The following is a 27515-nucleotide window of genomic DNA, read 5'->3' on the forward strand; positions in this document are numbered from 1 at the left end:
AAACCCGTGTCCACCCTCCACTTATGTCTGTTGGAGCGATGAAGAGAGTGTTAATATCCATAATAATGGAAGAGGCAGCGTGATACAATGCACAATACGAAATTTGTTTAACCCACTGGGAATCAACAATACTACTCAATATTCCAATTCTTTATTTAGCAGAAGCAGTCATACAACTATAGCACAAATGAGGATGCTATATTTGGTATAAAGAGAAACAAAATAAGCTAATGAAACAAAAATGTGATACAAAATAAAAGTACGCCGTCAGGTTACAAAAATAAAGCTAGCATTGCATCTCTAATAGCAGCACCCTCTTCATATCGCTGTTGTGCAATTCTTGCTGGCGGCTGAGGTAGCTGTTCCTCCGCTTCACTCACCGTCAGCAGCCACTGATGCTTGAACACCTCCTTACGGTTCTGGCACAGATTGTGCAGGATACAGCAGGCAGTAATAATTTGGGGAACAAAGTCGTGGTTCACTTCAGTATACTACAGTAGTATCCACCACCTCCCTTTCAATAGGCCAAACGCCTGTTCAACCACCACTTGGATTTGGCCCAGTTTATTATTAATAAAGATATAAACAAAGTATTGAAAAAGCAAACATGATCCACCAGCAAATCAGATTTTTAATAATGATTTACGTCAAACACGTGGATTCTCTCTCGTGAAACTGTTCTCTGCACATGTAAACAGTATTTTAGGGACTTTCACAATAAACAGCACAAGAATCGAACTGGGCCTTACGCGTGGCTAATTTAGATAGCGTTCGGGCCTCATTTGCATAGTGTTCGGGGAAAAGCGGGCGTTCCTAGGAAAATGACAGGCTACATGTCAGGCTTTATGAAAAAGAACCATGTCCACGTTTATATCACAAGACAGAAGTGTCTAGAGAAAAAGCAAACGCGCATGTAAATTAACCTAATGTTAGCTTCCTCCACCTTTCACAATAAGCTACTGACCAAAATATACGCATGGACTTCTGGGGCTTTTTATATCACGGTGGTCACAGGCAAGTCTTGGACATTATCGTGCACATTAAATTATCTCACACAATACATGTAGCATGCACACTATGGTATGTAAATTAGCCAAATAGTGAACATGTAAATTAATGTGTTCTCTGTTAGTAAACGGGACAGTAAATTTAGATTTATGGTGCATGTTAGGCTCACTATTTAATGTGCACGTTACAGCTACATTTAGTGCCCTTTCATAAATTAGGCCATTACAGCCAAAGAAAATCCATAATAATTGGAACCATAATTTACACCCAATGTTGCTGAAAATGCCAATTTGACTTTATTATTATTTGCATTAAAAATATATTATTAAAATACATATTTGAAACCTTTTAAGAAGAAACTGTTGTCATTGCTGAACTTAAAATGAAAAAAAAAACCTGGATGGTTATTCTTCATTTTATATTTGTATGGGGCTGTATGTACAAGTACATTTACAGGGAACATGACGATATGTGTGTACTACATGAAGTTTAGGAATTCATTGGTTTCTAAATTTCTAGAAGCACATGGTATCTGTTTTGAGGTAATTCTTATTCTTAATTTGTCTTTTGGGGGTTTCTTTGGCTTTCAACACCTTGAACGTGTGACAGACATACCGCATTATTCATTTACTTCAGAATACGGCCGCAGAGGTAATACTGACAGGCTTTAAAAAGGAAGTTCATAGGCCCCAAACTAATAAGGTACAATTTGTTTAATTGTCAGTTATAAACTCAACTCTGTTGTGAACTGGAAAATGCAATCTTTTTTAAAAAGAGACAGTAAACTTTGCATGCCTTTCCAATGTAACATGAATCATTCTTTTCTACTCATGTTTTTGTAGTGTGTACACAAGGCGTATTTTCAGTAACCCAAGCAACCTGTTCCTAAAAGGATTTAAAACATATTTTTATTATTCTTATTAATATATTTAGATAACAATTTCCTTGAACAAACTTGTTATAAAATGTTTAAAACAGAAAATCTTACAAATGAACAAAAAACGTGGCTCCTTTTAGCCTTACAGAATACCATTAAAAAACATTATAGAGCTGATTTATCAAATCACAGTGAGATTAGTCTGAATGATTTCTTAGAGATAAATTGGCAAGCACAGCTTACACTCAATCGCAATGCTGTCACCAATGTCATTGTTGGTTATAGAGAAATCAGGTTAATCTGCTACTTTACAGAAAGCCACTTGGTGCCTTGGCAAACCACTATAAGTCAAATCAAAACTAATAAATACAAATCTACACATCGTTTCATGTTACATGAAGAAGCATCCAAATTATTTGTCCCTAAAATTGAATACAAAAAAAAACCATTTAAAGAGACATTTAACCTTCCACAGCCCATCCTGATAGAAAAAAAACGAAACAAAATAAAGTTTATGTTTGTTGAGTTTCTGCTCATACAAAACATTTTCAAGATGCTGATGAGTTTTGGTGAACACAGGCCATAGCAGATTGTCTCTTTAAACTATTTTAGTTGGTTTGGTTAGTCATGCAGACTGTTCCAGGCTCCTGGCAAGATGATATGAGATTTATTTATTTTTCTTAATGATAGAAAGCACACTTTGTCAACAAAGGCAAAGGGAAAATATATTAAAAATATGCCATTTCCCTGCTATGCATTTTCCAAAGAAAAAAGAAAGAAAAGAAACAGACTAAAAGAGCATTCTGTCAGACAGACAGGGGCTGTTACCTGAACCCTAGGAACAAAAGGCGCTGATCTTCTACTAAGGCTTTGGCTCTGGGACAGCAAAATTAAACAACAAAGAAAAAAATGCAATAAAACAAAACCAAAAGGACATCACAATGCAAATACAAAAAACAGACCAAGAAAGGAAACCACAAAACTCTAAATAAATCAAAGCTGTATAGATGCTACACACACCTGTAAGCAGATTAACTGTAGTGCAGTCTTAATACCGTATAGCGTAATACCGTATACCGTATAAAGGGTTCAATCACCAACCTTCCAGTTGAAATTAATATATGGTATAAATTTGTATTGATCCTAATCTAATTCTTATTCAATAAAACAATCAAATCCCAAGAACAAACAAAGCTGACAATCCCTCAGTTAGTCATTATGTCTGAATTTGGGATGTAATACTGCAAATAAAGCAACAAATGGGGCAATGGTAAAGGGTGAGCAACTCCACTGCTACTATTAGACATCACTGATGCAAACCCCTGTCCAACTCCCCTAGCAGGACAGCACAAGTTTAAATGGCATGCCGCCCAATTTTGAATTTAGATTAGCCCAATGGGGCTTAGTTTGTAGTTAAGGCCTAATCTAAACACTTTTGTATTATTATTTTACAATTTATTTTATTTACTGTTGGAACTTTTTTATCACTTTTCACACTGTTGCTAAAATCTCTCAGGCAAAAGAAAAACACTTGAAAGAAACATAAAAGGAACATACTGAGAGTTGTCCAGACAGGTATTGGGGAGCATCCCGTAGCATGCCAGGGCTCATGGGAGAAGTGACTGAGATAGAGGGGCGATCCATTTTCTGGGATTCAAAAGAACTCGAGCCTGTGGAGAGAAAGGGGGAGGCATAAAGTGCTGAACCACTCAGACAGGTGGTTTCAAAATGGTTTTGTGAATTTTAATGATGTCCCAGGAAACCAATTTTATCATTTTATCCACAGAACTGGGACAGCTTGGGCAGCTGTTTGGGGGTATGTGGGAGCAATGTGAGCTCTCCACACTGCCCTACCAGTTCTGCATTGTGGACTCGAGGAACTGGAACTAGAACTATGTTATATTACAAGGCCCCCAACAGCCTTTGACAGTTACATTTGAAGTGGTTACCGAAGGTATATATCCCATTGCAGTCCACTAAGCTATATAGCCTGTGGTTTAAGAGATTTAATAACATATAGGACACCTAATATAAGTGTCTAATTAAAGTAGACCTAAAATAAAGTGTAGCATTTACAGAATATTGGGGCAATGTCTAACTACTGTTTCCAATCTTGCCATAAATCTTCATACAGTGTATGAGTTTTTATTGTCTTCAACTCACTTGATTCCAGTTGTGCATGTGTGCTGTCTGGTATCCGGGGAATATCTCTGAAATGAGGACAAAAAAATATGCTGTGAATGTTTATTTATGTATAATACAGGGCAGTTCAGATACAGAGATAACTTATACTACTCATCTTATACCAAGCTTGTGTCAGAAGAAGTACATACTGTATTTATAGCATCATAATTACACAAATAGTGATGTACTGTTTCTTCAATCAGGACACCTAATAAAAGGACTTACCCAATGGGCCTTGAGACTACAAGTTCCACCTGTGGTTCTGGCTTAGATTCCAGAATTATATTGTAAACTTCCTTAAAAGTAGCTCCTTGTAAATGCCTCCCATTCCATTCTAATACCTGATCACCTGAAAGAACACAGACATCAAAATTAGCACACTGAAAGTTAAGTTTATATGAATGGAACAGACAGTAAGGGAAGGATGTTTATATAAAGACACTGCTCTATTTTAAAACAAGCAGAAAGGCAAAGCCTCTTTGCCATGATTAAGGCTGTATTTTGTTCACGGTTATCACAGATTTCTGAGAAATGTACCCATTGCCATGTGATATGTTGTCCCTGTGAAAATTCCCATTTCTAAAAGAATAGTGAAATATACATATTGTTTATCACTTATAAACAAAGACATCTGCCTGATTGAGGAACTACCTGTTACACTGCATTTAGGAACCTCTGCACCCGATTTAGTTTGCTTCAGGTGTCCCATAGAACCATGCGTATGAACTGCGCCCATGCCTCCCCGTATGAACCTCGGTAAAACATGTTACCGTATGTACATTTCAAGCCTAATTCCAAAAAATGTACAGTATACAAGTTATTACAAAATATAAAAATGTCCAAATTAAGTTCATATGATGCTATGGAAAATGATAAACATTTCATTTACTTCACTGTAAGGATAATTTATAAAACAACTGAAAAACAATATTAGTGAAGTCAAAAATATGTTTGTTGCTGTAATACAAGAATAGAACTAGTTGAAGAAAGCAGAGACAAATGCTCTGGGTCACAGCGGATGGAATCTGTGCCACAGACAATGGCTGCAATCACTTTTGAATAACATAGAACACTGAGTTGAAACAAGGGAAAGCAAGTTTGTTTGCTAATGCAACAGTAAATGTAAAGGCCCTGGAAGCTTCATATCATGCCAGCCTTTGAATCACCAAAGCAGGGAAGCCACACACTACTGGGGAATAACTTATTCTGCCTGCAGCTAAAGAACTTGTGTCTAGACTGTGTGGAGAGAAGACGGCAAAGCAGTTAGATTGTGGGAAGGGAAAGTACTGGAAGATATTTTGTTTTGTTGTTCACTGCCAACAAGAACAACCACAGAACATATTTTTCAGTTAGTAGATGAGTTTGTGAAGGAACACGGTATTGATTAGCAACGTTGTGTCAGAGTATGTACTGACGGTGCACGAGCAATGACGCGAAGACATAGTGGGGTAGTGGCTCGTATCCACGAAGTGGCACCTAATGCAAAATTGATGCACGTAGCATTCATCGAGAGGCACTAGCTGTCAAGAAAATGCCAGTGAAAATGAAGGCCGTTTTGGACTCTGCTGTGAAGGCTGCATAAAAACATGACCTATGAATTCTCAAATTTTTTGTGTACTGCGCAATGAAATGGGTAGTGCCCATGTCCAACTTTTTCTTCATACAGAAGTACGGTGGTTGTCAAGGCACTTACTCATTTGTTTGAGCTACGTTCAGAAATACAGCTATTTCTAACAGAACACCCTTTCCAATTCACAAGCTGTTTTGAAGATTCATCCTGGCTCTCGCGATTGGCTTACCTCGGCGATATATTCACACGCCTAAATGAGCTGAACGTGGGGCAGCAGGGAGTTTCATTGACTATATTGGAAGTGTGAGACAAAATCAATGCAATGAACAAGAAACTTGACTTGATTGCAAGTCGCGTAAAGACGGATGACTTCAGCGCATTTCCAACATTGGGAGGTCTCAAGAAACAGTTTGAAGATTACTTTCCAGTTGAAGCCGAACACAACAACTGGATTTGTAACCCATTAAGCACTGAAATCAGTGAGCTGCCCGCTGGTTTCTCCACTACGGCACAAGAGTGCTTGTTGGAGCTTTCTTGCGACGAAACATTAAGGTCAGAATTAAAAGACATTCCCTGTTGGAGTTTTGGATTTAGAGAACTTGCAGATAAAGCCGTGGATTTTCTGATGCCATTTGCTACTACCTACCTGTGCGAGACGGGATTTTCATCACTTGCTGCCCTCAAGTCCAAATACAGAAGCAGGATTAATGCTGAACCTGACCTGAGGCTGAAGCTGACAAACATTACACCCAACTTCAAAGAACTTTGCTCACAAAAACAGGCACATCTATCGCATTAGAAAGGTAAGACTGTGGTTATTAAAATATGAGTTACGTGCTGTGATTTGTAGAAAAAAAAAAGATCATTAAGTGGTCCGCCGAGACCCCCCGCAATTTTCAAGTGGTCCATGAAAAAAAAAGCTTAAGAACCGCTGGTCTAAGAGATACAAATGGCAACATCATAGATTTAGATAAAAAAATAGCAAATATATTGAATATATTACTTTTCACAAGTTTTTATAAAGGAGGATACGGACAACATGTCCCACATTGACCTGTTCCTATCCAGTTTTAAATAACTTTAGGATAACAGAGGCAGAAGTGTTAAATGGACTAGGGGCTCTTTAAATAAGCAAATCCCCTGGGGAATTGCAAACATAACACCGATCCACAAAAGGGGAGACAAAACTGAACCAGGTAACTGCAGACCAATAAACCTGACTTCTATTATATGTTAACTTATGGAAACTATAATAAGATCCACAATGGAAAATTACCTATATGGTAACAGTATCCTGGGAGACAGTCAGCATGGTTTTAGGAAATGCAGATTGTGTCTAACTAACCTGCTTGATTTTTCTGAGGATGCAATATCGACAATGGATCATTGTAATGCATATGACATGGTTTATTTAGATTTCCAGAAAGTCTTCCAGAAAGTTTTAATTCTCAAACTGAACGCAGTAGGGATTCAAGAAAATGCATGCACATGGATTAGGGAGTGGTTAACATGTAGAAAACAGAAAATACTAATTAGAGGAAAAACCTCAAAAATGGAGTGAGGTAACCAGTGGTGTACCACAGGGATCAGTATTAGGTCCTCTGCTCTTCCTAATCTACGTTAATGACATAGATTCTAGTATACTAAGCAAACTTGTTAAATTTGCATACGACACAAAAATAGGAGGAGCGGCAAACATTGTTGCAGCAGCAAAGGTCATTCAAAATGATCTAGACAGTATTTAGAACTGGACAGGCACATGGCAAATGACATTTAATAGAGAAAAGTGTAAGGTACTGCACATAGGCAATACAAATGAAATTGAACAAGGAAGCTATGAAAAAGATATAGGAATTTATGTTGACTCAGAAATGTCTTCATCTAGGCAATGTGGCGAAGCTATAAAACAAAAGGCCAACAAAATGCTCGGATATATAGTGAAAAGTGTTGAATTTAAATCAAGGGAAGTAATGTTAAAACTTTACAATGCATTAGTAAGACATCATCTAGAATAACACAAAGGATATTGCTGCTCTAGAAAGAGTGCAAAGAAGAGCAACCAGAATTATCCCGGGTTTAAAAGGCTTATATAATTGAATCTATTCAGTCTTGAACAAAGAAGACTACACGCGATCTGATTCAAGCATTCAAAACTCTAAAAGGTATTGAAAATGTCGACCCAGGGGACTTTTTCGACCTGAAAAAAGAAACAAGGACCAGGGGTCACAAATGGAGATTAGATAAAGGAGCATTCAGAACAGAAAATAGGACACTTTTTTACACAGAGGATTGTGGGAGTCTGGAACCAACTCCCCAGTAATGATGTTGAAGCTGACAATCATGTATGGACTATCATCTGTTAAGATTAATCTTTCATTAATCAATAAACCGTGGAATTCGAATAATTATAAAAGTAGACTTGTCTGATTCCCCGGTTCTTATTAAAGTGGCTATTACAATATTATATTTAAAAAAAGACTGGGGCATGCATATTCCATGTATAATAACTGGGGAATATATATTCATTATCAGTACCTCCTAAATAAAGAAGTGAGACACATATAGTATGCTCACTGTGAGGATTTCTACAAATACCAGTTTAAGTAACAAAGCATAGTTTCACAGGGAGGCGTGGTTTCATGGCTTACATATCAGAATGTGTCTGTGGGTGGCATGGTTCCAAAGGGAGGCATGGTTCTATGGAACGCCGGTAAATTATTGTACACACTGCATAGAGCGCCATGATTCCTTTAAAATGTCTTCAACAAAGAAGACACCAGCTGCATCAAAAATCAGCAATATGTCTGCTAAAGATCACTCTGTCCAAACAGGGGTGTCAAACTCAGTTCCTGGAGGGCCGCAGTGTCTTCTGGCTTTTGTTCCACCCAAGCTCTCAATTACTTAATTGGTCTAATTATTTGATTAACTGGACACATTTAACACCTCTTCAGGCCTCAAAATGTTTCACAGGTAGTGAATCAAGTGCATTTATAAAACCATCAACTGTAAAAGACCTTGAAAAATATTAAATATGTCAAATTCAACAAATAATTAGATCAATTATGTTAATTGAGAGCTTAAGTTGGAATGAAAACCAGAAGACCCTGCGGCCTTTGAGGACTGGAGTTTGACACCCCTGGTCCAGTACAAGAAGGGGACATTTTACATGTCCTTTGTTATTTTTACATGTATTTATTTATTTATATATTTATTTATTTTGTTTGATAATTCACTGATGGTGAAAACCGAATGTCTTTAAAAGGTGGATATAAAAAACAAACATTTTCTACAATTTAGTATTTACTGTTTTTCAGATAAGCATTTAAATATTTAGGAACATTTGTTGTTTATTAACCCTAGAGAAACGATCCATTTTGAAAGTGACACTGCTTTAATAAATATTATGTTTAATATTATGTCGTGCAACATCATGAAATGCAATGAAATAAGCCATTTTTAAAAAAATACAGTCCTAGCCGCGATTAACCAATTCCAACAGTATAAAACTTGCATGCAACAACTTGCTAGATGGATCAGTTAAACTATTATTTTGAATTATTTTTTTCTAATTTTATACATTTTTGTATTCCTTTCCCTAAACAAGTGTTCTCTTCTGAAAACCCCAACAACTTCTGATGAGCTGGTGACCAGCAAGGAATGGGAACAACTATATTGAACATCAAAAGAAATGTATCTCTATTATAACACATTTATTTTCGGAAAAATATTAGGTATATAAATGATGGACATTGACAAAATGTTTTCAGTTTCTTTTTAATCACACTATCATTCATCCTTGACCATGACACGCTTGAGTGACTATGACTGAATCATATACACTAAATCACCTAATTAGTGAGACAGTTGATTGGACACTGGATATGGAGTGATTTCAGCTGTTGAATTGCAAGCTTGAATAAAAGCAATAAAGAAAATCACAGAAAAAAAACAATATGCCACATCTGTCAAGAGAGCAGCGTCTTTGTGCTATCAGCATGTTGGAGGCTGGACTAGCACGGCGTACTGTGGCTCGGCATCTGGGGTGCTCACAGCCAGCAATTTCAAACCTGGTGGTTTAACCAGACAGACTCTGTCAATGACAGGCCACGAACTGGGAGACCAAGAGTCACAACACCTGCCCAAGATCGACAGATCATTTTGCAGCATCTTCGTGATGTCAATTGTTAATCAGCACAGTTAATCGATCACATCTAGTGAATTTTATCCAAATATAAGTGATACATTTCTTTTGATGCTCAGTATATTTATTGGCCTCTTACTGGCCTGTCAGCAGATACATAAAATCCCAGGCAACCCTTATAAAAGTTTCAATGTACTAATAATTTAGCAGTTTGCCCCAGGTTATATGTATTTACCATTGTTTAGCATGGTTTAGAACGATTTTTTAAAATGTTTTTAATTTAGTCATTGTCAATGGTTTTTACCCCGGTTTTCTCCCCAATTTGGAATGCCCAATTATTATTTTTGTCCCGGTTCACTGCTGCAACTCCCATGCCGAAACGGCGACAGACACACGTGTCCTCCAAAACGTGTCCTGCCAAGCCGTCTTTCTTTGCGCTGCAGGTCTACAGCGAAGCCACCGGACCTATAGTGCCGAACTGGAGCTGTGAAGCAGGGATGATACACACACACACACACACACACACACACACACACACACACACATATATAACTTTATAAGACTAAACAAATATGCCACACGCTGGTTCTTGACATTTTAAATAAAATAAATGCTTTACCTGGTCGAAGGTGGCCAACTGTATCAGCTAGACTTCCTTTCTTTACTTTTGTAATAAATGCACAAAGTCTACCAGATTCAGTCATCTTTCCACCCACAACCTGTTTAAAAGATAAGTGATTTTAAATGAGTATTACATTTCATATTAAATTAAAATACCTTCTACTGATGTCATTCGTGCAACTGTGTGATCCCTTATTTTAGTTAATATATATATATTTTTTTACACAGTAGTATAGTATACCAGGAACCAGACTAGCATGTTTCTATGTGTGGGCCAGATGTCTCTCTGGATGTGCAATTGTAATTATGTACACAGTTTTGAAACAATAATTTTGTAATAGTAATGTTATTATATAAACATACTGTATATATTTAACAGGATAGACTCACTCAGATGCAAGAACTTATTTTCAAGGATGTCCTGTGTTCATTTACAGTATAGTAGTATGGCGATTTGTTTGAGAATTGACCTGAAGTACTGTACAACACTGGTCAAGATACTACCAGTTTAAACCACCATTTAAATAATAAAACACCTGCATTACAAATTTTAGAAAACTAGAACGAAACAACTAAGCAATATAAATAAAAGACCAAATACATATGTTTCTAATTTGATAACTTTGACAAAAACTGGAGTTCATTGAATTAAATTTGTAGTATAGAATCAATGTAATTATCATTTTTTGTTTCTAGTGCAGTTTGTACTACTTTTTTCTAAAGATGAATGCTACAAAACTAGCATTATTTTGTTCTATTTAGGAAAACAATGGATGAATACTTTTCACATGGTTACAAGCTTAGAATTTAATACATTTAAACCAATTTCAACCCCGGAGGTAACTCTCCATGGTCCTGAAAAAAAAAACAACAACTGGTAAGTCATGCCATTAGGAGCATTATTAAAATCAAATCCCAATCAATCATGGTTGGACCAAAATACAGATTAGAATGCCTCCAAATGAAATGGGTTTATATAACTTGTAGCTGTAAGCTACAGGCCCTTGCCTATGCTGTTGAATGGACAGAAACGCATACAGACACAGGGAGCCCATTCAACAGTAAAAAGAAAAAAAAATGTCAAACCTATTTGTACTCTCTGATTTCTTCTTATTCTATTATTATTATTCTTATTATTATTCTTATTATTATTATTATTATTATTATTATTATTATTATTATTATTGTGCATTCGTTAGTGTGCATTGGAGTAGTTTCAGGGCATTTTCAAATATTTTGCAACATGCAATCAAACAATGTAAAATACCTGACTGTAAGTCGCCCTGGATAAGGGCGTCTGCTAAGAAATACATAATAATAATAATAATAATAATAATAATAATAATAATAATAATAATAATAATAATAATAGCTAGATTGTTTTTTCCATTAGGCATGTAACAAATATATTCTGGCTCCCATGTATACTGTGAAATGAATTTCTCTAGGGATATAGATATCAATTAGATAAAATGTTGTTTCATCAAGCATATAAACTCCCAGACAAGTACTATTTCAAATACTATTTCATGAAACACACATAAACATATTGGACTTAATGCCGATTTCCAGGTATTCATTTTTTAATAACCATAACAAGTAATAAATCCCTTAAGACACAGAACTCACGTTGTCTGTGATTAGCATATTCATATTGCACAAATATCTGTCAAACCTGTTTTTGCAAACTCTCAATGGACCATACATAAGTGGTCTTTATATCCAAGTGCTTTGAGAACATGACAAATATCTAAATATACAAACATAGGTATTCACAATAATTCTGAGGCCCTTGAATACAGGTTTGACTGCAGTTATTCATGTTTTTAGTGCCATCAATCATTATGAAAAGGTTCCATTTGAACATAATTAAAATGATCAAATCCAGGAAGAACTGGCATCTCTGGAAGTGGGAACCTATTGAAACCTCTTTTGATTTCAAGTGATGCAGTTTTATTGAAGTACACTGCAATAGATGTTGTCGAACAAGTAATGTGCAGATTTCATTCCAGGATGTGAAAGACTTTACAGAGGAATTAATGCCAAACAAGGATATGCAATTTGCTTTAACATTTTTTAATACACATTTATTTGGATTCTATGAGCTTCAGAAAAGCATTTTTAATGCCACGTTTATGTTTCTTGTTTGGACAAAGTCCTAACATTGTTCTTTTTGGACAATATATTTTTAATATTACCAACTATATTTACTATAAAGAAGCAGATGTTTTTTAGGCCATTCACCGAGTAGACTAATTGGAATTTTCAGCGGTGGTTAATAAGGGAATGTAATTTGCCTGGATGATGCAAAGTTATCTGTGCTTGCTAGATTGCCAAAACTATTTGTTGGCAGCTAATGTTCAGCAGAGACAAACAAGCTGCCCGTTTGTAACTTTCACCTCATTTGCTCTTGCTAGCCAAAACTGAATGGTTGCTACTGTTTCTGTTTTGTAGATGTTATCAGTTTGTTTGCTTGTTTTTACAGCATAAGCTGAAGTTGGTTAAATCTGTTGACTACATACTTAATGATAATAATTCCATAAGCCTTCTCTGTTGTGTACTTTTATTTGCCATACAGGTCTCCGTTTGCACGCCTTACTTTTAAATAATATGTTAAACTTGCACTTCCTGGGTCATTTGCTTTCAGATTTTTGGGGTCAAAGAATGTCACTGGCTGAAAAGGACGCCAGTTATTAGGGGAAGCAACTTGTTGGTCAGTGACAGAAAAGAAGGTATGAAGGGGTGGAGTGAATTTTATTTTCCAGGTAAAAGTACGAGGAAGGTTTGGAGTAACAGGCTACATAAAACCTTCAGAACCTGTGAGGTCTACGTTGAGAATATAAGTGCATGACAGGTAACATTTATGGAATAATTTCAGTGGCTATAACCACAAAAGGTTCCATACAAGACATCTGTTGCTTTGAGGTTTACAGGAACATAGCAGTAATTGGGGATATCTCAATGTCTCTGGTAGTTTGATTGTATTTTTGGGCAGTTGCTAGAGTCCCCCAGTGATATATATGGGATAGTGTTTATTCAGTTCTCAATATAAGTTAAAGTCTTGGTCTGGCTAATTCTCAATAAGTCTTCAAATTGGACAGGACAGCCTTGAAAACAAGATGGGTCAGTAAATCTATGCTTAACTTAACTTTAACAGGCGCCAACACCTCAGGTGTGCAGCTTGCTTGTTAGTTAAGAAAACTTAGTAGCAACACATTAAGTAGAGAAACAAGAAAAATATTTAATCAAAATTAAATTTACACAGAAAAAAAACGCATACTAATTAAAATTAATACTTTATGCCAGCTTTATTTTCTAAATATGCTTAGATAATAATTTAGCAGGCTTATTTGTCCCTTTTCAGTCACATGCTCTGCAATTGAAAAGACCCCTAATATCTGAAATTCTGAAGTTAGGTGGTTTTAGACATGGCCACTAGAGTTGTGCAACTGTCCTTTCTTTCCTTCTCCATCTATGTTAACTGTGAGTTAGTAATTGGTAATCTTGATACATACAATACAGACACACACCCAAACTGGTCATAAAAGTACCATAAGTAGTATACAGACCACCTCACTTCAGAAAACAGAAACAAGACTCAATAATAACAGAAAAACACACATCAAAAGGATATTTATACAGTAAGAAATTAAATATTAGTAAAAGTAGGATGTTACAAAGTATCCCTTTTAATCATTATTACTAATTAATACATATGATATCTAATGAAGAGGTAACAGATCACAGCCGAGATGTATTTCTGAAATAGAGTGTGCTCTCTACCTGTCACTGGTTTGGGGATAAAGCATAATGTCTCAATATGTAGTATGTGTCACTAAGATGTCGACAGATATTCAGAAGTTACTCACCTTCAGCCCAAGTAATGCTCCAGAGTCTCTTGGCACACTTCCATCCTTTAGCCGCTTGTTTAGTAAAATCCGCCCTATTAGGCGATCTCCATCTTTGGATGGTTGCCATGTCACAGGGTGCTACGAGGTCAAAGCAACAACACACCTAGTGTTTTACAACAAATTGACTTATTCTTACTTTTTTTTTTTTTTAAAGACAAACAAATCATTCCAATTCAAAACAATATATCTGGGCAAATGTAATGATTACACAAATCCTTTGGATGGATCTATCTATCTATCTATCTTTTTGTTGTTGTTTTACAATTGTTATCAAATATGCTAGTATTCAATGAAATTCATTTGATGGCCTTACACACATAGTACAGTATGTATTTTATTTTATTTTATTTATTTATTTTTTTACGCAGTGATGCCAAAAGTAAACCATCTCATAACAGTTTAGTCTAAATTTATTATTTTAAAATATTTTGTTACTTTTAAAAGATTGCTTTTCATTTATGAGTTTGTGTAATCATATCAATATGTAGAAAGCAGAAAGTGAGTATCATGCGCAAAAATCCATGCAAAAATTAGCAGGCAAAGGGCAACTTAATACACACCGTCTAAGACAAACATCACAATGTTAAAAGCAGAACGATAAAAAGCAGATGGCAAAAAAATACTTTTAATGCCACATGGGCTGGACCTTTATGCCATGGCACAAAAAAATAAAATTACAAACATGACAGTGGAAGGGAAAAAAGAAAAACACAACTTTTTTCTGTGAAAAACAAATTCTTCCCTTGTAGTCTGTGTTTTACTCTATGGATACTTGAATATAAATATATATATATATATATATATATATATATATATATATATATATATATATATATATATATATATATATAGGGGTGTGGGAGGGATATGGGGTCAATACACAGTGAAGGACACCAATTTGGATGAAAAGTACCCCTAAAGTATTCAATGTCAGCTACATAGCAACAACACAAAAATACTCAGAAAGACTATCATGCAGCTGTAGGACCGAACATTCCTGTGTGCCGCCACAAACAAGATTTTTTAAATTGCTGCCAGAAAGCAAACAGCAAAGCAAGCAGAGGGTTCCCAACTTTTTTCATCAGCACCCATAGGATGTTGCTGAAGTGTCCCTGAAACACACCCTGACACAAACGAAGACCAGATGAGTAGGTTAAAAAAAGCAGGCTATTTAATCTCAGTACCTTCTCACTATTGCTATGCTCCTCGTTAAGGGTTGTACTACTGCACGTATCTACCCCAGAGTCTTTAATCTGAGGCTCAGACCATTCCAAGTCCTCTTCCAAAGAATGGCCCCCAAAGCGCACCATTGTCTTTTGTCTCTCAGATAAGATGTTTGAGTCCGACAAAACTGCCTGCTCACTAGTTTTTCTTTTTCCCCTTTGACTGTCCCCTACAGGTGTGGGATAAAAAAAAAAGGAAAAAAAAAGAAAACATGCAAAAGTGTAAATAAAACAAAAGAAAAGTGAAATGACAAAGGAAGCTGAAAGGTAAGGCTCCACATGTCTCACCAAAGACATTGGGGATGCCTCACTGCTATGCCAAGACGCATGGTCCCACCAGTTGCCATCCATGTCCCCTGTGAGAGTCAGACACATAAGTACAGCAGAGGAAAGGACAGACAAAAGAGATACAACAGTACAAACACAAAATAGAAGTGCATACTTTCTTTAACCTCTAACCAGAAACTAGCAAATCCCAAAGCAATCGCTTCCCGAGTCAGTAATCTGTCAATAAAACATCTAGCAAATACTTCAGAATAAAGGAAAGCTAATTTATCATCCCAAAATGCTGTTAAGCACTTGAGGGAAAGCTTTGCTAGAGATTTTAGTGATATATTGAGGCTCTTACCCATAACAGCAGACTTCCCTTGCAGTGTCGCAAACAATGTTGATACGGGGTATCGACATTGCTTGCGACACTGCAATGGAAATCTGAGGTGAAATTTGGGGATTTGAAAGTACCATACTAAAGCCCAAACCACAGATGGCCAAACATTGGTGGTATTTAGTGACATTTAAGATGTGTTTATGCAAATTAGGCAATAAGCATTTGGTTGCCACTTAATTCTGTTGACACAGTTCATTCATATGTTGGCATATTTGGTGCTTTTTTTTATTACATACTGTATTGTTGCTAGAAAATGATGCTACAATGTGTCAACGACCAAGGGCACGATCCATAAAGTAATACCTATTTATTTATTTATTTATTTATTTATTTATTTATTTATTTATTTATTAAGATTTCCTTTCTTTAGCATTAACTGTTGATTACATCTCAGAATAAAAGCCAAAATCAAACAGCTGGCTGTTCTTGTCTTTCACTGTCAAGGGTGCCTGGTAGCACAGCAATCTAAGACTCTGTTTCTCAGCTGGCTAGCACTGGGTATAGCCCCAAGCAAAATGCATTTAATGGTGTAAGCTCACTTTACAGCTGTTGTCACATGACAGGACTATATGATACCCATGGTACTGTTTGCTTTGATGCACTAAAACAAAAAGGCCAATGAAGTTAAGTGTGGTGGACTATCAGTTCAAAACGGTTTAACATAGAATATTGCTCATATAGTTCTATAACGTCTGACATAAAACTGTATTTTAAAGTTCAGTTCTCTTTGACTGTGTGGAGTCTGAACATAAACATCTTACAGTGTTTAGTAGTGAATCTCCATGCAGTTGTCAACTACAATATAAAGACTTCTACTGTACACTATATGTACTGTGTATCAGCTTTGTGTTAGCAAGTTTCTGTATCCATAAGCAACAAAGTTAATGCCCAAACAGCCATGTCCTAAACAGAATAAATCCACAGCATGGTGCTTCCATGGTTAAAAGCTGGACTTCAGTGAACCATTATAATCATTCATAACAGTTAAGTTGCTTCTTTAACACAAGCTGCAAACATCCAGGATGAAAGCTATATCCCATTACTGGAATATGTTTGAAATGCTGATGCAAGAAAACTATTTAAATGTTAAGTATCTGGTTAATTTATGGATGTAACACTTATTTATGTGAACCACTTGAAAAATATTTTTTTGAGGTAGAATCTTTTAATACATTTTTTTTTTTGGATGCCTCATCTAACAATAATATCCATTTTACTTGAAAGTCTGTTTCAAAGGCTGATTCTGTGCTGGCAACCCTTTTTATTTTCTTCTTCCCTGGTTTGTTAATTGAAGAGTGTTTCCGGGCAGTGTTTAACCTATTTAGGGATACAGTTATTTTGGAAAATATGTTCTGGTTCCATTCTTTCTTTGAATAAGTAATAAAGCCTATTATGCATTCTTCCAGGACTGGATATTTATGGAGAATACAGAGTCAAAGAGAACTGAACATTTTCTTTAACTTACATACATTTGCAATACATGTAGTTTCTTATTCAGAGTGTATTTTTTTTTCTCTACCTCTTTTCTGCCTATTGCTTTTTATTATCGGTTTCATTGTGGGAGTACATCCATACATATTACCCTCGCATTTACCCCTGCCAGATTCACACAGCATTTACCACCATGCTAAGTTTGTAAAATGGAAAACAGACTTCTAATGTTACAGAACTAGCAAGAAACAACTACATATAATTTAGAAGCTCCAAAATAACCACCTAAGGTAGATGTACTAAAGTGTTGCGTCTGTCGCAATCATTGCAAACCACATGCAAACCAGTCGGAAGTGTAGCGTGAAATGTACAAAATAAACACAACGCTGTTAGCATCATTTTAACGAATGCTTGTAAGCCGCAGTTCTTATTTGCGCTTTAGCCTTAAATTAATATGTAATTCTGGGCATTCCTGCAGGGTGGAGATAAGTGCAAATGAGAGATCAAAAATATTATAATGAGATGTACTAAAGCTGCGGGCAATTGCAACATTTACAATTGCATCAATTTGTTAAGAACTTTTGACAGCATGTTTTAAACAGTCGCAATTGTTGCTGGCATTTCCCAGTCCACTTTTTCTCGTGTGTTGCCAGTTGTGCTCAATGTATTTTTGAGACAAACACCCAAGTACCTAATTTTCACTAAAGTCAGGGTGTACTTAAAAGCCTCGAACAAATTTCTATGACATTTCTGGTTTTCCCAACATGTTGGAAGCAATAGACTGCACACATGTGCCACTAACCCCTCCAGCTCATTCTGAGCATCTGTATAGGACCATAATCTATTGTGTGTTGATTGTCTAGGCTACTAGACCAAGTTAAAAATAATAATAATTAAAATAAAATAAAACCCCCCTAAAATCATTTAGTTTCAATTAAAAATAATCTTTTATTCGCATTGTACACCAATGTGTACAATGCAGCAGCATGATTTATTTTGTGTTACCAGCAGGCTAAAGTACAAAAAAAGAGTGCTAGGTATTCATTTGATTTTACTACTGTACTGTATAGGCCTACTGTACAGATTTATATTTTTATATAATGTAATGTGTAGCGTACCCAAAACACATTAGAGTTATTTCAGCACAATGATTTATATTTAAAATGCATTGAGCACTGTAAATGTATGTGTGTGCGAGTTTATTGTATTGTTTTTAAATCCGACACCTCCTTATGTCAGACAAACATGTCCGGTTTAGCGAGGGGCTACTGTATGATTATAAAATGGGGGTGAAGGTTGGGGCCCCACTATAGAATCTAATTGGATTAAACTGCCTTTCATTTTATATATATATATATATATATATATATATATATATATATATATATATATATATATATATATATATATATATATATATATATATATTTAACATTGTTAAAAATATTAAACAGTATTAAAATAGATACATATTTAACAGTATTAAAATAGGTAAAAATGAAGACGGAACAGAATGCATTGTACAGATGACGTTTACATTTAACAAAAACAATGTTATTTTGATTCTTGCACCCTTGCACGTATAGACGTTATCCTTCGGGCACTCTCTGCTGCAGCAAACCACTGCCGTTATTTTATTTGAAAAAATGTCTTGCTAAGATGACGCAAATAATATTTAAATTAGTATATTGCGGCTCTCTTCATTAACATATTTTTTCTTAGTACATACGACAAAATGTGCCCTTTGCTAATTGTCGTAACCAAAATGCAAATTGCGGTATGTTTGCACTGCGACTGGACCATCTTAGTACATCTACCCCAAAATGTTTTGTTTTCATTTTAGAAAGAAATAGTCAATTAAACATATTGGTAAATGCTTTGGAAATTATTATTATTATTATTATTTATTTCTTAGCAGACGCCCTTATCCAGGGCGACTTACAATTGTTACAAGATATCACATTATTTTTACATACAATTACCCATTTATACAGTTGGGTTTTTACTGGAGCAATCTAGGTAAAGTACCTTGCTCAAGGGTACAACAGCAGTGTCCCCGACCGGGGAAATATGGCCTAATACCTATTAAACTGTCCTAGAAATGCGTAAGGCAGTAAAACGAATTGCTTCCATTATTATGCTTTTACTATAGTTCTAGGAAACCCTTTCCTGGTTGCACACTGTGCTTGTTTAATTGGGTGTCAGTTGTAACATGGTGCCATCTACAGCTAGCAGTCCTCCACCAACCACTAAACCATCTATTTATAATGAGTATCAGGAATATCAGGTCAAAAGTGTTATTTTGTTTTTTTTTGTGAAGATACTTCTTTTCACACTTGGGGTTTTACTGTTTAATATTTAAGTGGTTTGGTCTAAAGTATTTGGGACGGTACCATTTCTTTGATTTTACTAGTGTTTTTTTTATTTTTTAAAGAATAAAATACAAATAAAAACTCACATATTAAACACACACTTATACAATACAAGCAGAAAGTGCTTAAATAGTCAATTCCTCTTGCATAATACTTTTACACGGACATTACCTAATGTGTTGGATTCTAGGAATAGCCTGCCCTACTGTTAGTCACCTTTTAGCAAAGTAAAAAATCAATATGTCATGAAACAGACACTGAAAACTATATACAGATATACATTAACAGTCACAATGTTAACTTAGTATATATCACAGATGACTCTTACAGAATGTTAAGTACTCTGTACAAGTACACACAATATAATAATAATAATAATAATAATAATAATAATAATAATAATATACTTTGAGAAGTGTGAGCCTTTACCTTATCTGTTTTTGCTAGTGTTTGACAGAATATATGTAAACAAAAATCTGTTTGATATTTATAACAATGAATTAAGTAACCAGTAACATCATTCCTCAAATCACTGCACTGCATCAAATAACTTTCATGAAGTGAAGAGCAGAAAAGAGGAAAGGAAAAAGATGAAAGGAAAAACAGAGACTGGAATACAAACAGCAACTTCCAGAGTCAGTCATCAAAGTATATCACTGAACACATGAAAGATACCCATAATTAAAAAAAAAAAAAAAAAAAAAAACAGGTTAGATATTGTATCTTGATATTGTGAAACATATAAATAAAGATTATTCTGTGAAAAACAAGATGACAATGATGTTTGACGAGGGGTGCATGAGCATTTACAACAGGACACTTGCTCTTTCCTCTGAGACCTCTGACACTGAAACTGAAATACAACAGTAAACAATAAATATTATGTGGTGTTCTGTTATGAAATGCAGTTGGCTCATGTATACCTGGCTTGTATTATATGAAAAACTAGTTTTCCAGATCAATTCCTTAACAGTGGTGTGTTATACACCAACACCTTTTGTGTGTGTATTTCATTGTATTTATTTTTTTCCTTTTACAAAACACTGTTTAACCAACTTACCTGAAGCTTTAAAAAGAGGGTTCCTCTAACAGTGTCACTTGTAACAAGGCAACCCCTCCCCCAGTAAGAACACCATAAAAAATATCCCTTAAAATGCTGCTTGAGGGGGACCCCGAATGGCGCATCCAGCAAAGGCGCTGCACGTGGAGTGCAGGATGCACTCTATAGTCTGGACGTCGCGAGTTCGAGTCCAGGCTATTCCTTTGCCGACCGAGGACGAGAGCTTCCAGGGGGCGGCGCTCAATTGGCCGAGCGCTGCCCGGGGGGAGGGTGGGCTAGGTCGGCCAGGGTGTCCTCGGCTCACCGCGCACCAGCAACCCCTGTAGTCTGGCCGGGCGCCTGCGGGCTTGCCTGTAAGCTGCCCGAGAGCTGCGTTATCCTCCGATGTTGTAGCTCTTGGGTGGCTGCATGGTGAGTCCGCAGTGTGAAAAAAAGTGGTCGGCTGACGGCACACGCTTCGGAGGACAGCGTGTGTTCGTCTTCGCCCTCCTGAGTCAGCGCAGGGGTGGTAGCGGTGAGCTGAGCCTAAAAATAATTGACCATTTCCAAATTGGGGAGAAAATAATAATAAAAAATAATAATTGGCAACGACTACATTTATAAAAAATAAAAAAAATAAAAAAATGCTGCTTGCTTGACTGACCAATAAATAGGCAGAGATTTTTATGTATTTTAAAATGAAGTAAAAAACTGAACATATATTACTGACACATTCTGAAGAGTATGGTGCTGTATATAGGATGCGTATTGCGCCACGTGTGCATTTTTAAAATTGTACATTTCTTTGAGATTTTTTCTCTTGAAAATGCATTGAGGTCCTTTGCTTTAACCACAGAACACCATCACGTTATCTTGCATCAATATACTGCAATGAAGCTATAAAGAAAAATACTGAACTGCTTCATCAGTATTACTCACTGCTAGTCACTTCTCCAATCCTCTGTAAACTAGCTTTCCTCTGTAACCCTCAACTACAGTGCATATTGCAGTGATCTACAGTTTGAAAGTATTAAAATGTAAAGCATTCTGGTCAGTCAAATTGTTTTTTCAGGCTTTGCTATAACAGTTAATTAATTTAGATTTAGAATTCCAGCTTACTTATCAAATGTAAAGTTTCTATTTTTAGTAGATTGACAATACAGTACATTAAAGAATAAATGGCTGCCAAGTTTCAGTAAAACATAGTAACAAATTCAAAAATAACTGTTTGGATGACTGTGGCGGAGTGTCCTGCCCCTTTGTATATATTTGTTTATTATTATTAGTTATTGTTATGATTTATGTAAATATCGTCGGAAAGCCTTATTGTTATAAAGCCTGTATTATTATTGTTTGCGGCGCAGACGAAAAGTCGCCGCCACTGTTTTGTCATTGTTTTAAATACCTTGTGAGGATGTGTGACTGATCAGCTACTGAGTATTTAATTGGCTGACAGTCACACATCCTTATTAAACTCGTGCAGACTATAATTACAAGCTAGTTAACCCCTCAGCCATAATATAAAAGATCTGCAGTTTGGCTGCACGTGGAGAGAGTGTTCATAAGTGGAGAACGAGAGTGGAGACAGGAGGTAAAAGATCATTTTAAAAGATAACAATTGCTACGTTTCGCAACCAGCATACTACTTGTTACTGTTTATTGTTTGTTTGGCCAGCGTGCCTTTTTGTTTGAGTGTTCTGTTTTGGTTAAATCTTTTGTTTTATTATTTAATAAAACGCTGAGCGCCGTAGCCCCGCCATTCCTTATTTTGGTTTCATTTCCCTGGTCTAACATCACCGCTGGAGCCATCCTATTCACAATGTCTCACAGCTATCACAGCATATTAAATAATTAAATACAACACAGTTGGGTTTCAATTAAATTGTCTATTTGAAATCCCTTCCTGCATTTCCCTTCCTCCACCACCACCACTTCATATTCCTTTCAATGGACATTTGTAAATCTTTTGTCACAGCAAAGGTTAGCCAAGGACATTGTACTGTATTTGAAAGTCATAGCAAAATTAGAGGCATTTAAAGTACAGTAGCGGGCAAAATAAAGAATTACCGGTAGGAAAAAAAGTTTGTAAGACAACATTGCATACAATCAAATTATACTGAATATGCACAAAAAGAATATAATTTTACCTGGAAAATGTGTATTTCTTTAACAGTATGCTGCATGAGTAAGGGGCTGTATTCAATTCAGAGAAATCAGTAGCAGTTTTAGGCACACGCAGCCCATGCAATTGTATGGGGCCCGGGCTGCCAGGGGGCCCCTGTTATCATGGCTCAGTTACTATAAAAAAAACAAACTTAGATTCACCTGAAGTCTGTACCTGAATGAATGACTTATTAGCCATTTTACTGTTCTTTTTATCTATACGCCACAAGACATAAACAGACAAAACACAGTGTAGGGGTTTAAAGCATTCAGATAATTAGTACAAGTATTGATTTGGACCAATCAGAATACATATATCTAAATAAATGTAAATTAACTACGCATTATCTACATAGGGGCTGTTCATTTTACAATCATACAGCGCAATTGCAAGAGTAGCCAATCACCTTCGGGATAACATTTTTTCAATTTCAGACATGAAATACGCTTAAAAAAATGAAGGCTAAGGAAAATTACAAATCATGGTGGCGAGAGATTTTCTTCTACAGTGCACACAGTTTAGTTTGTATTAACAATGTACACAATCATTTTTTTTTTTATTATTTTCTAATTATATTTAATTATATTTATTTCAGTTTTACACTTAAATATTAAGTTACCATAGCTAATATTAGATTCAATGTCAGATCTTTCAACACTTGTTGAAAAAATTACATATTAGTTACAGTGGGGTTACCACTGAATTAAAACAATTTCTAAGGCTCTGAAACCACCGGCTGATGCTCGTCTCAGAGGTTCTGGGTCTATCCATCTTTCACTGGACTTTACCCAATGCCAAGTCCCTATACCGCCAAGAATTGGGCGGGAATGGCAGATGTCAGGCGACTTTTAATAGGATAATTTATTACACATACTATTTTCTTTAAATTAATTGGTTCTCATGTCATTTTCAGTGATCTGATTGGTCAAATTAGTATGCATAATAATTAGAATTACAACACGTACTAAAGTCAAATTAGAACGTGTACTAAATAACACGTTTTTGACCCGGATGGCCTTCCATAAGTATGTGACGTGTAAACGTGTCACCCATGATTTGAGCAAAAAACGGTAAGACATTTAAAAATGAACTAATTTTGACACAGTACAAACAAAGTTTGCATTGTGTGTGCTGGGAATAAATGTATAGGTGTCTCACACGCGTAGGGCTGCATGTTTGAATGAACCTGGAAACAAATTAAAATAAATGTGTTTCAAGTCAATGTATCGTCCTCGACTACATCTACAAGGGAAATTTGCTAGACTTGTATCCTAACGTGCTGGTATTATTGACTTGCGTCTGCTTTTGACTGGGCCTGTCACAGTAGCATCAGGGGAGAGAAGCTTTTCTTGCCTGAACATGAAATTAATAAAAAAAACGATTTACTTTCTACAATGTCGCAGGAACGTTTGATTGGACTAGGGCAGATATTGATCGTGCACCAGATTTGCTGAAAACAGGATTATTCGGCTATTGCAGACTTTGTCACTGCAAATGTACAAAAAGGTTCATTTCTAATTGTCTTTGTGAGTGTGCTTTTTGTGATTGCTGTAGTAAAATTAAATATATTTAATAGTGTCGTTGTTGCCCTGTTTGAAAGTCATGGTACCATAGAGCAGTATTACTGGTCACAATAGGGATAAGGGGCCCCGGAATCAAGCTTTGCATAGGGCCACCATTGGACAAACGCCACCACTGAAAGAAATCCTGGAGACATGGGAAGGTTTACACATTTTTTTTTTACAGTGAACTAAAGGCCTCACTTAAGTGACTGAAGCAAGTGAGCCAAATGGATTGTAGCTTTTGTTTACAGGTCCTTCAGTAAAAATCACTGCTTACGGTTATAACCCACTGCATAAGGCTCTCTTGTTGAAAACATTGTCAAATAAACACATTATATGATATTCATCCTGTGTATTGCAAATGACAAAGGGAACTTTACAACACAAGAGCAAGCATTTGTGTGTTTTCATTTATGTGCTAGCCTAACCTCTTGTATGACCTTTCAGCAGTAGGCAGGAGGGCATGAACATTCAAGATCAATACTATGGCTGCAAGGGGGAGGATGTCGAAAGAGAATTATGTTCACAGCAAATGTAAGGAAACACGGTAGAGGAGTGATATGTCTATAGGAAGTCTAAAGGGAAGGTTTATTGAGCTACAGTTTTAAATGCATTGGTGCGATTAGCACAGAGAGGTCAGACTGTCATTGAGAATCCTCACTAGGTGACAATACAGTAATACCGTGGAACATGCTGGGCTAAACTACTGGTTGCGTACCACTATTGCAGCATATACTGTTATTTTGTGTATCCTGTGTTGTACAAACAGCAATCAGAGTTGTTTATGAAGCCAAAATGTTGCACCCCATGTACATAAAACACAGTAATCATCTAAATATGAATCTAAATAGAAACGTGTGACAGAAGTACAATGATTCTTGGAAGTAAATCTCCCTCCTGACCTGTGAGGGCGCTAAGCAGCGAGAATAGAGTTCCCTGGACGGGCTGGGCTAACAGTTCTTTCCCAGGGTTCAAGGGAAGTCGGGCAGCTTGAAAGGGGGCGGAACTCCGTTGCATTAATGCATTGAGCCGGAAGGGAAACGACGTGGCAGTCACAGATTGGAGGGGCGGCTGCACTCGTTTACCAATGGGTTATGTGTGACTGCTTAAAAGGGGATGGAGACATGCAATCTGTTCCTTCGCTTTGGTTTGTGTTTTGAACCTGGAAGGACTGTGAGAGACCACGTGAAAATATACGTATCGTAAGTGTTTTGTTTGTTTGTCTGTAATTGTCTTGTTTGTAATTCTAGATGGCCAACACGTTCCAGAGCTGTTGCCAAGGGCCAGCACAAAACCCAGAACAGGACTACACTACTGTCACTGAGCACTATTGCATGCACCCAGGACTGGTGACCGTGTTGGTATATTGTAGGACGGATTTGTGTTTATCATTTGGGACTGCAACCCCATTGTTATTTACTCAGTGCAATACACATTGTTGTGTATTGCCAGGGTCTTATTATTTGGTCACCAGACCTGGATAAAATAATAAACCTTTCCAAACTGGATTATAAATATCTCTGTCTGCTTCATTAAGCACTGCATCACTCCTGCACCTGTATCCACTTAACCACTTTCCCACAAAACTTAAAAGACAAAAGTCGCTTGCGAAGATTAAAATAGCCTTTGACCTAAACTGTATAAATGTAAGTCTTTAGAAGACCCGACGGCAAGCCAAACGATAAGTTATGGCACAGGTGAAAAATGCAGGAAGCTGACAAACTCTTCCGCTAGGTTGATAAACAGTATTTGGGAGAGGCACATACATCTGAAATCAACAGCTAGCATTGAACTGACATTGCAGAGTCACAGCAATCAAACCCAGGCGGGGAAACATAAATTCACTTCCTTTCCTAGCCATGCGATTAAAAAAAACCTTGAGTGCATTTCCTTTAGTTAGCCTATGCCCTTCATACATTTATAGCTGTTTTTAGTCTATTAAGTGTCTGTGTGCTATTTTAGTAATGGTGCACATAATGGACATAATGAGGTGGTTTTAAGACTACTTTTTCATTTCAGTAAAACAGCCATCACCACTAGCTGTTAAAAACACAATCCAATGTGATCGTTGTTGCACTGGGAAGAGCATTTGAACTTGAGCAAAAGTTCTCCTGTGGAAATAGAGGTACCTTATTTAAGGTTACGCAGGACCATGGGGAAAAGCCTATTTAGGTTTCCAACATTGGTTTACAGTTGTAATCAGTCTTACAGTTGTAAGACCCAACTAGACAGACATCCTCTGGTTTCTGTCTTCTATAAATGTAGGCCATTCAAAATGGAATTATTATATTATTATATTATTAGGTGCCAGACAGTCAAACCTGGTCCCACTCCTCTCAGTAGTGCCAAATCCCTTTTTGTGCACATTCCACTAGTATAGGCTTCTTTCTTGAATGGCGTCCAATTAGTTAAATCCTGACTTCTCTTGACTGAGCAATTTTCAAGACTCAGGGTTTAGCAACATGGCTGCTGGCTCAGCTGGACTGTACCATGTGAGGCATTTAAACAAAGGCACATCTTCTTTAAGATAACTTTTGTCCTCCAGTAAAGACCTAATAAAAAGTGCTGTTTTGTGAGTGTGTAAGGAACTGAGTTGATGAAAAGAAGAAAATGTCAACAAATGCACCATAACACTTAGCAGCCTTTTACATGACAACATTTGTGTCAAACGTGTGTGAGGTCTACTGCAAGTGAGTATGAGAAGGGGAAGGGTGCGTAACGTATGTATAAACACCACGTGTGTAT

General features: G+C 36.4%; 1 protein-coding gene across 35 annotated transcripts in view; it reads right to left on the reverse strand.

Moving 5' to 3' along the window:
• Positions 1-27515, reverse strand: part of rims2a (regulating synaptic membrane exocytosis 2a) — a 281737-nt gene that overhangs the window by 111379 nt on the left and 142843 nt on the right. For 17 of the 35 annotated variants that reach the window (XM_059022394.1, XM_059022415.1, XM_059022392.1 and 14 more), the window contains 7 exons: positions 15497-15705; positions 14271-14390; positions 10400-10499; positions 4295-4418; positions 4049-4095; positions 3443-3555; positions 2714-2761 (listed from right to left, as the gene is read on the reverse strand). In XM_059022394.1, the coding sequence (XP_058878377.1) occupies positions 2714-2761; positions 3443-3555; positions 4049-4095; positions 4295-4418; positions 10400-10499; positions 14271-14390; positions 15497-15705 (761 nt within the window). Of the gene's footprint in view, positions 1-2713; positions 2762-3442; positions 3556-4048; positions 4096-4294; positions 4419-10399; positions 10500-14270; positions 14391-15496; positions 15706-15823; positions 15892-27515 lie in introns of all 35 variants that reach the window. The other 18 variants (XM_059022416.1, XM_059022405.1, XM_059022422.1 and 15 more) reach the window with 3 other exon arrangements.

Source organism: Acipenser ruthenus, chromosome 4, assembly GCF_902713425.1.
Source record: "Acipenser ruthenus chromosome 4, fAciRut3.2 maternal haplotype, whole genome shotgun sequence".
Lineage (NCBI taxonomy): Eukaryota > Metazoa > Chordata > Actinopteri > Acipenseriformes > Acipenseridae > Acipenser > Acipenser ruthenus.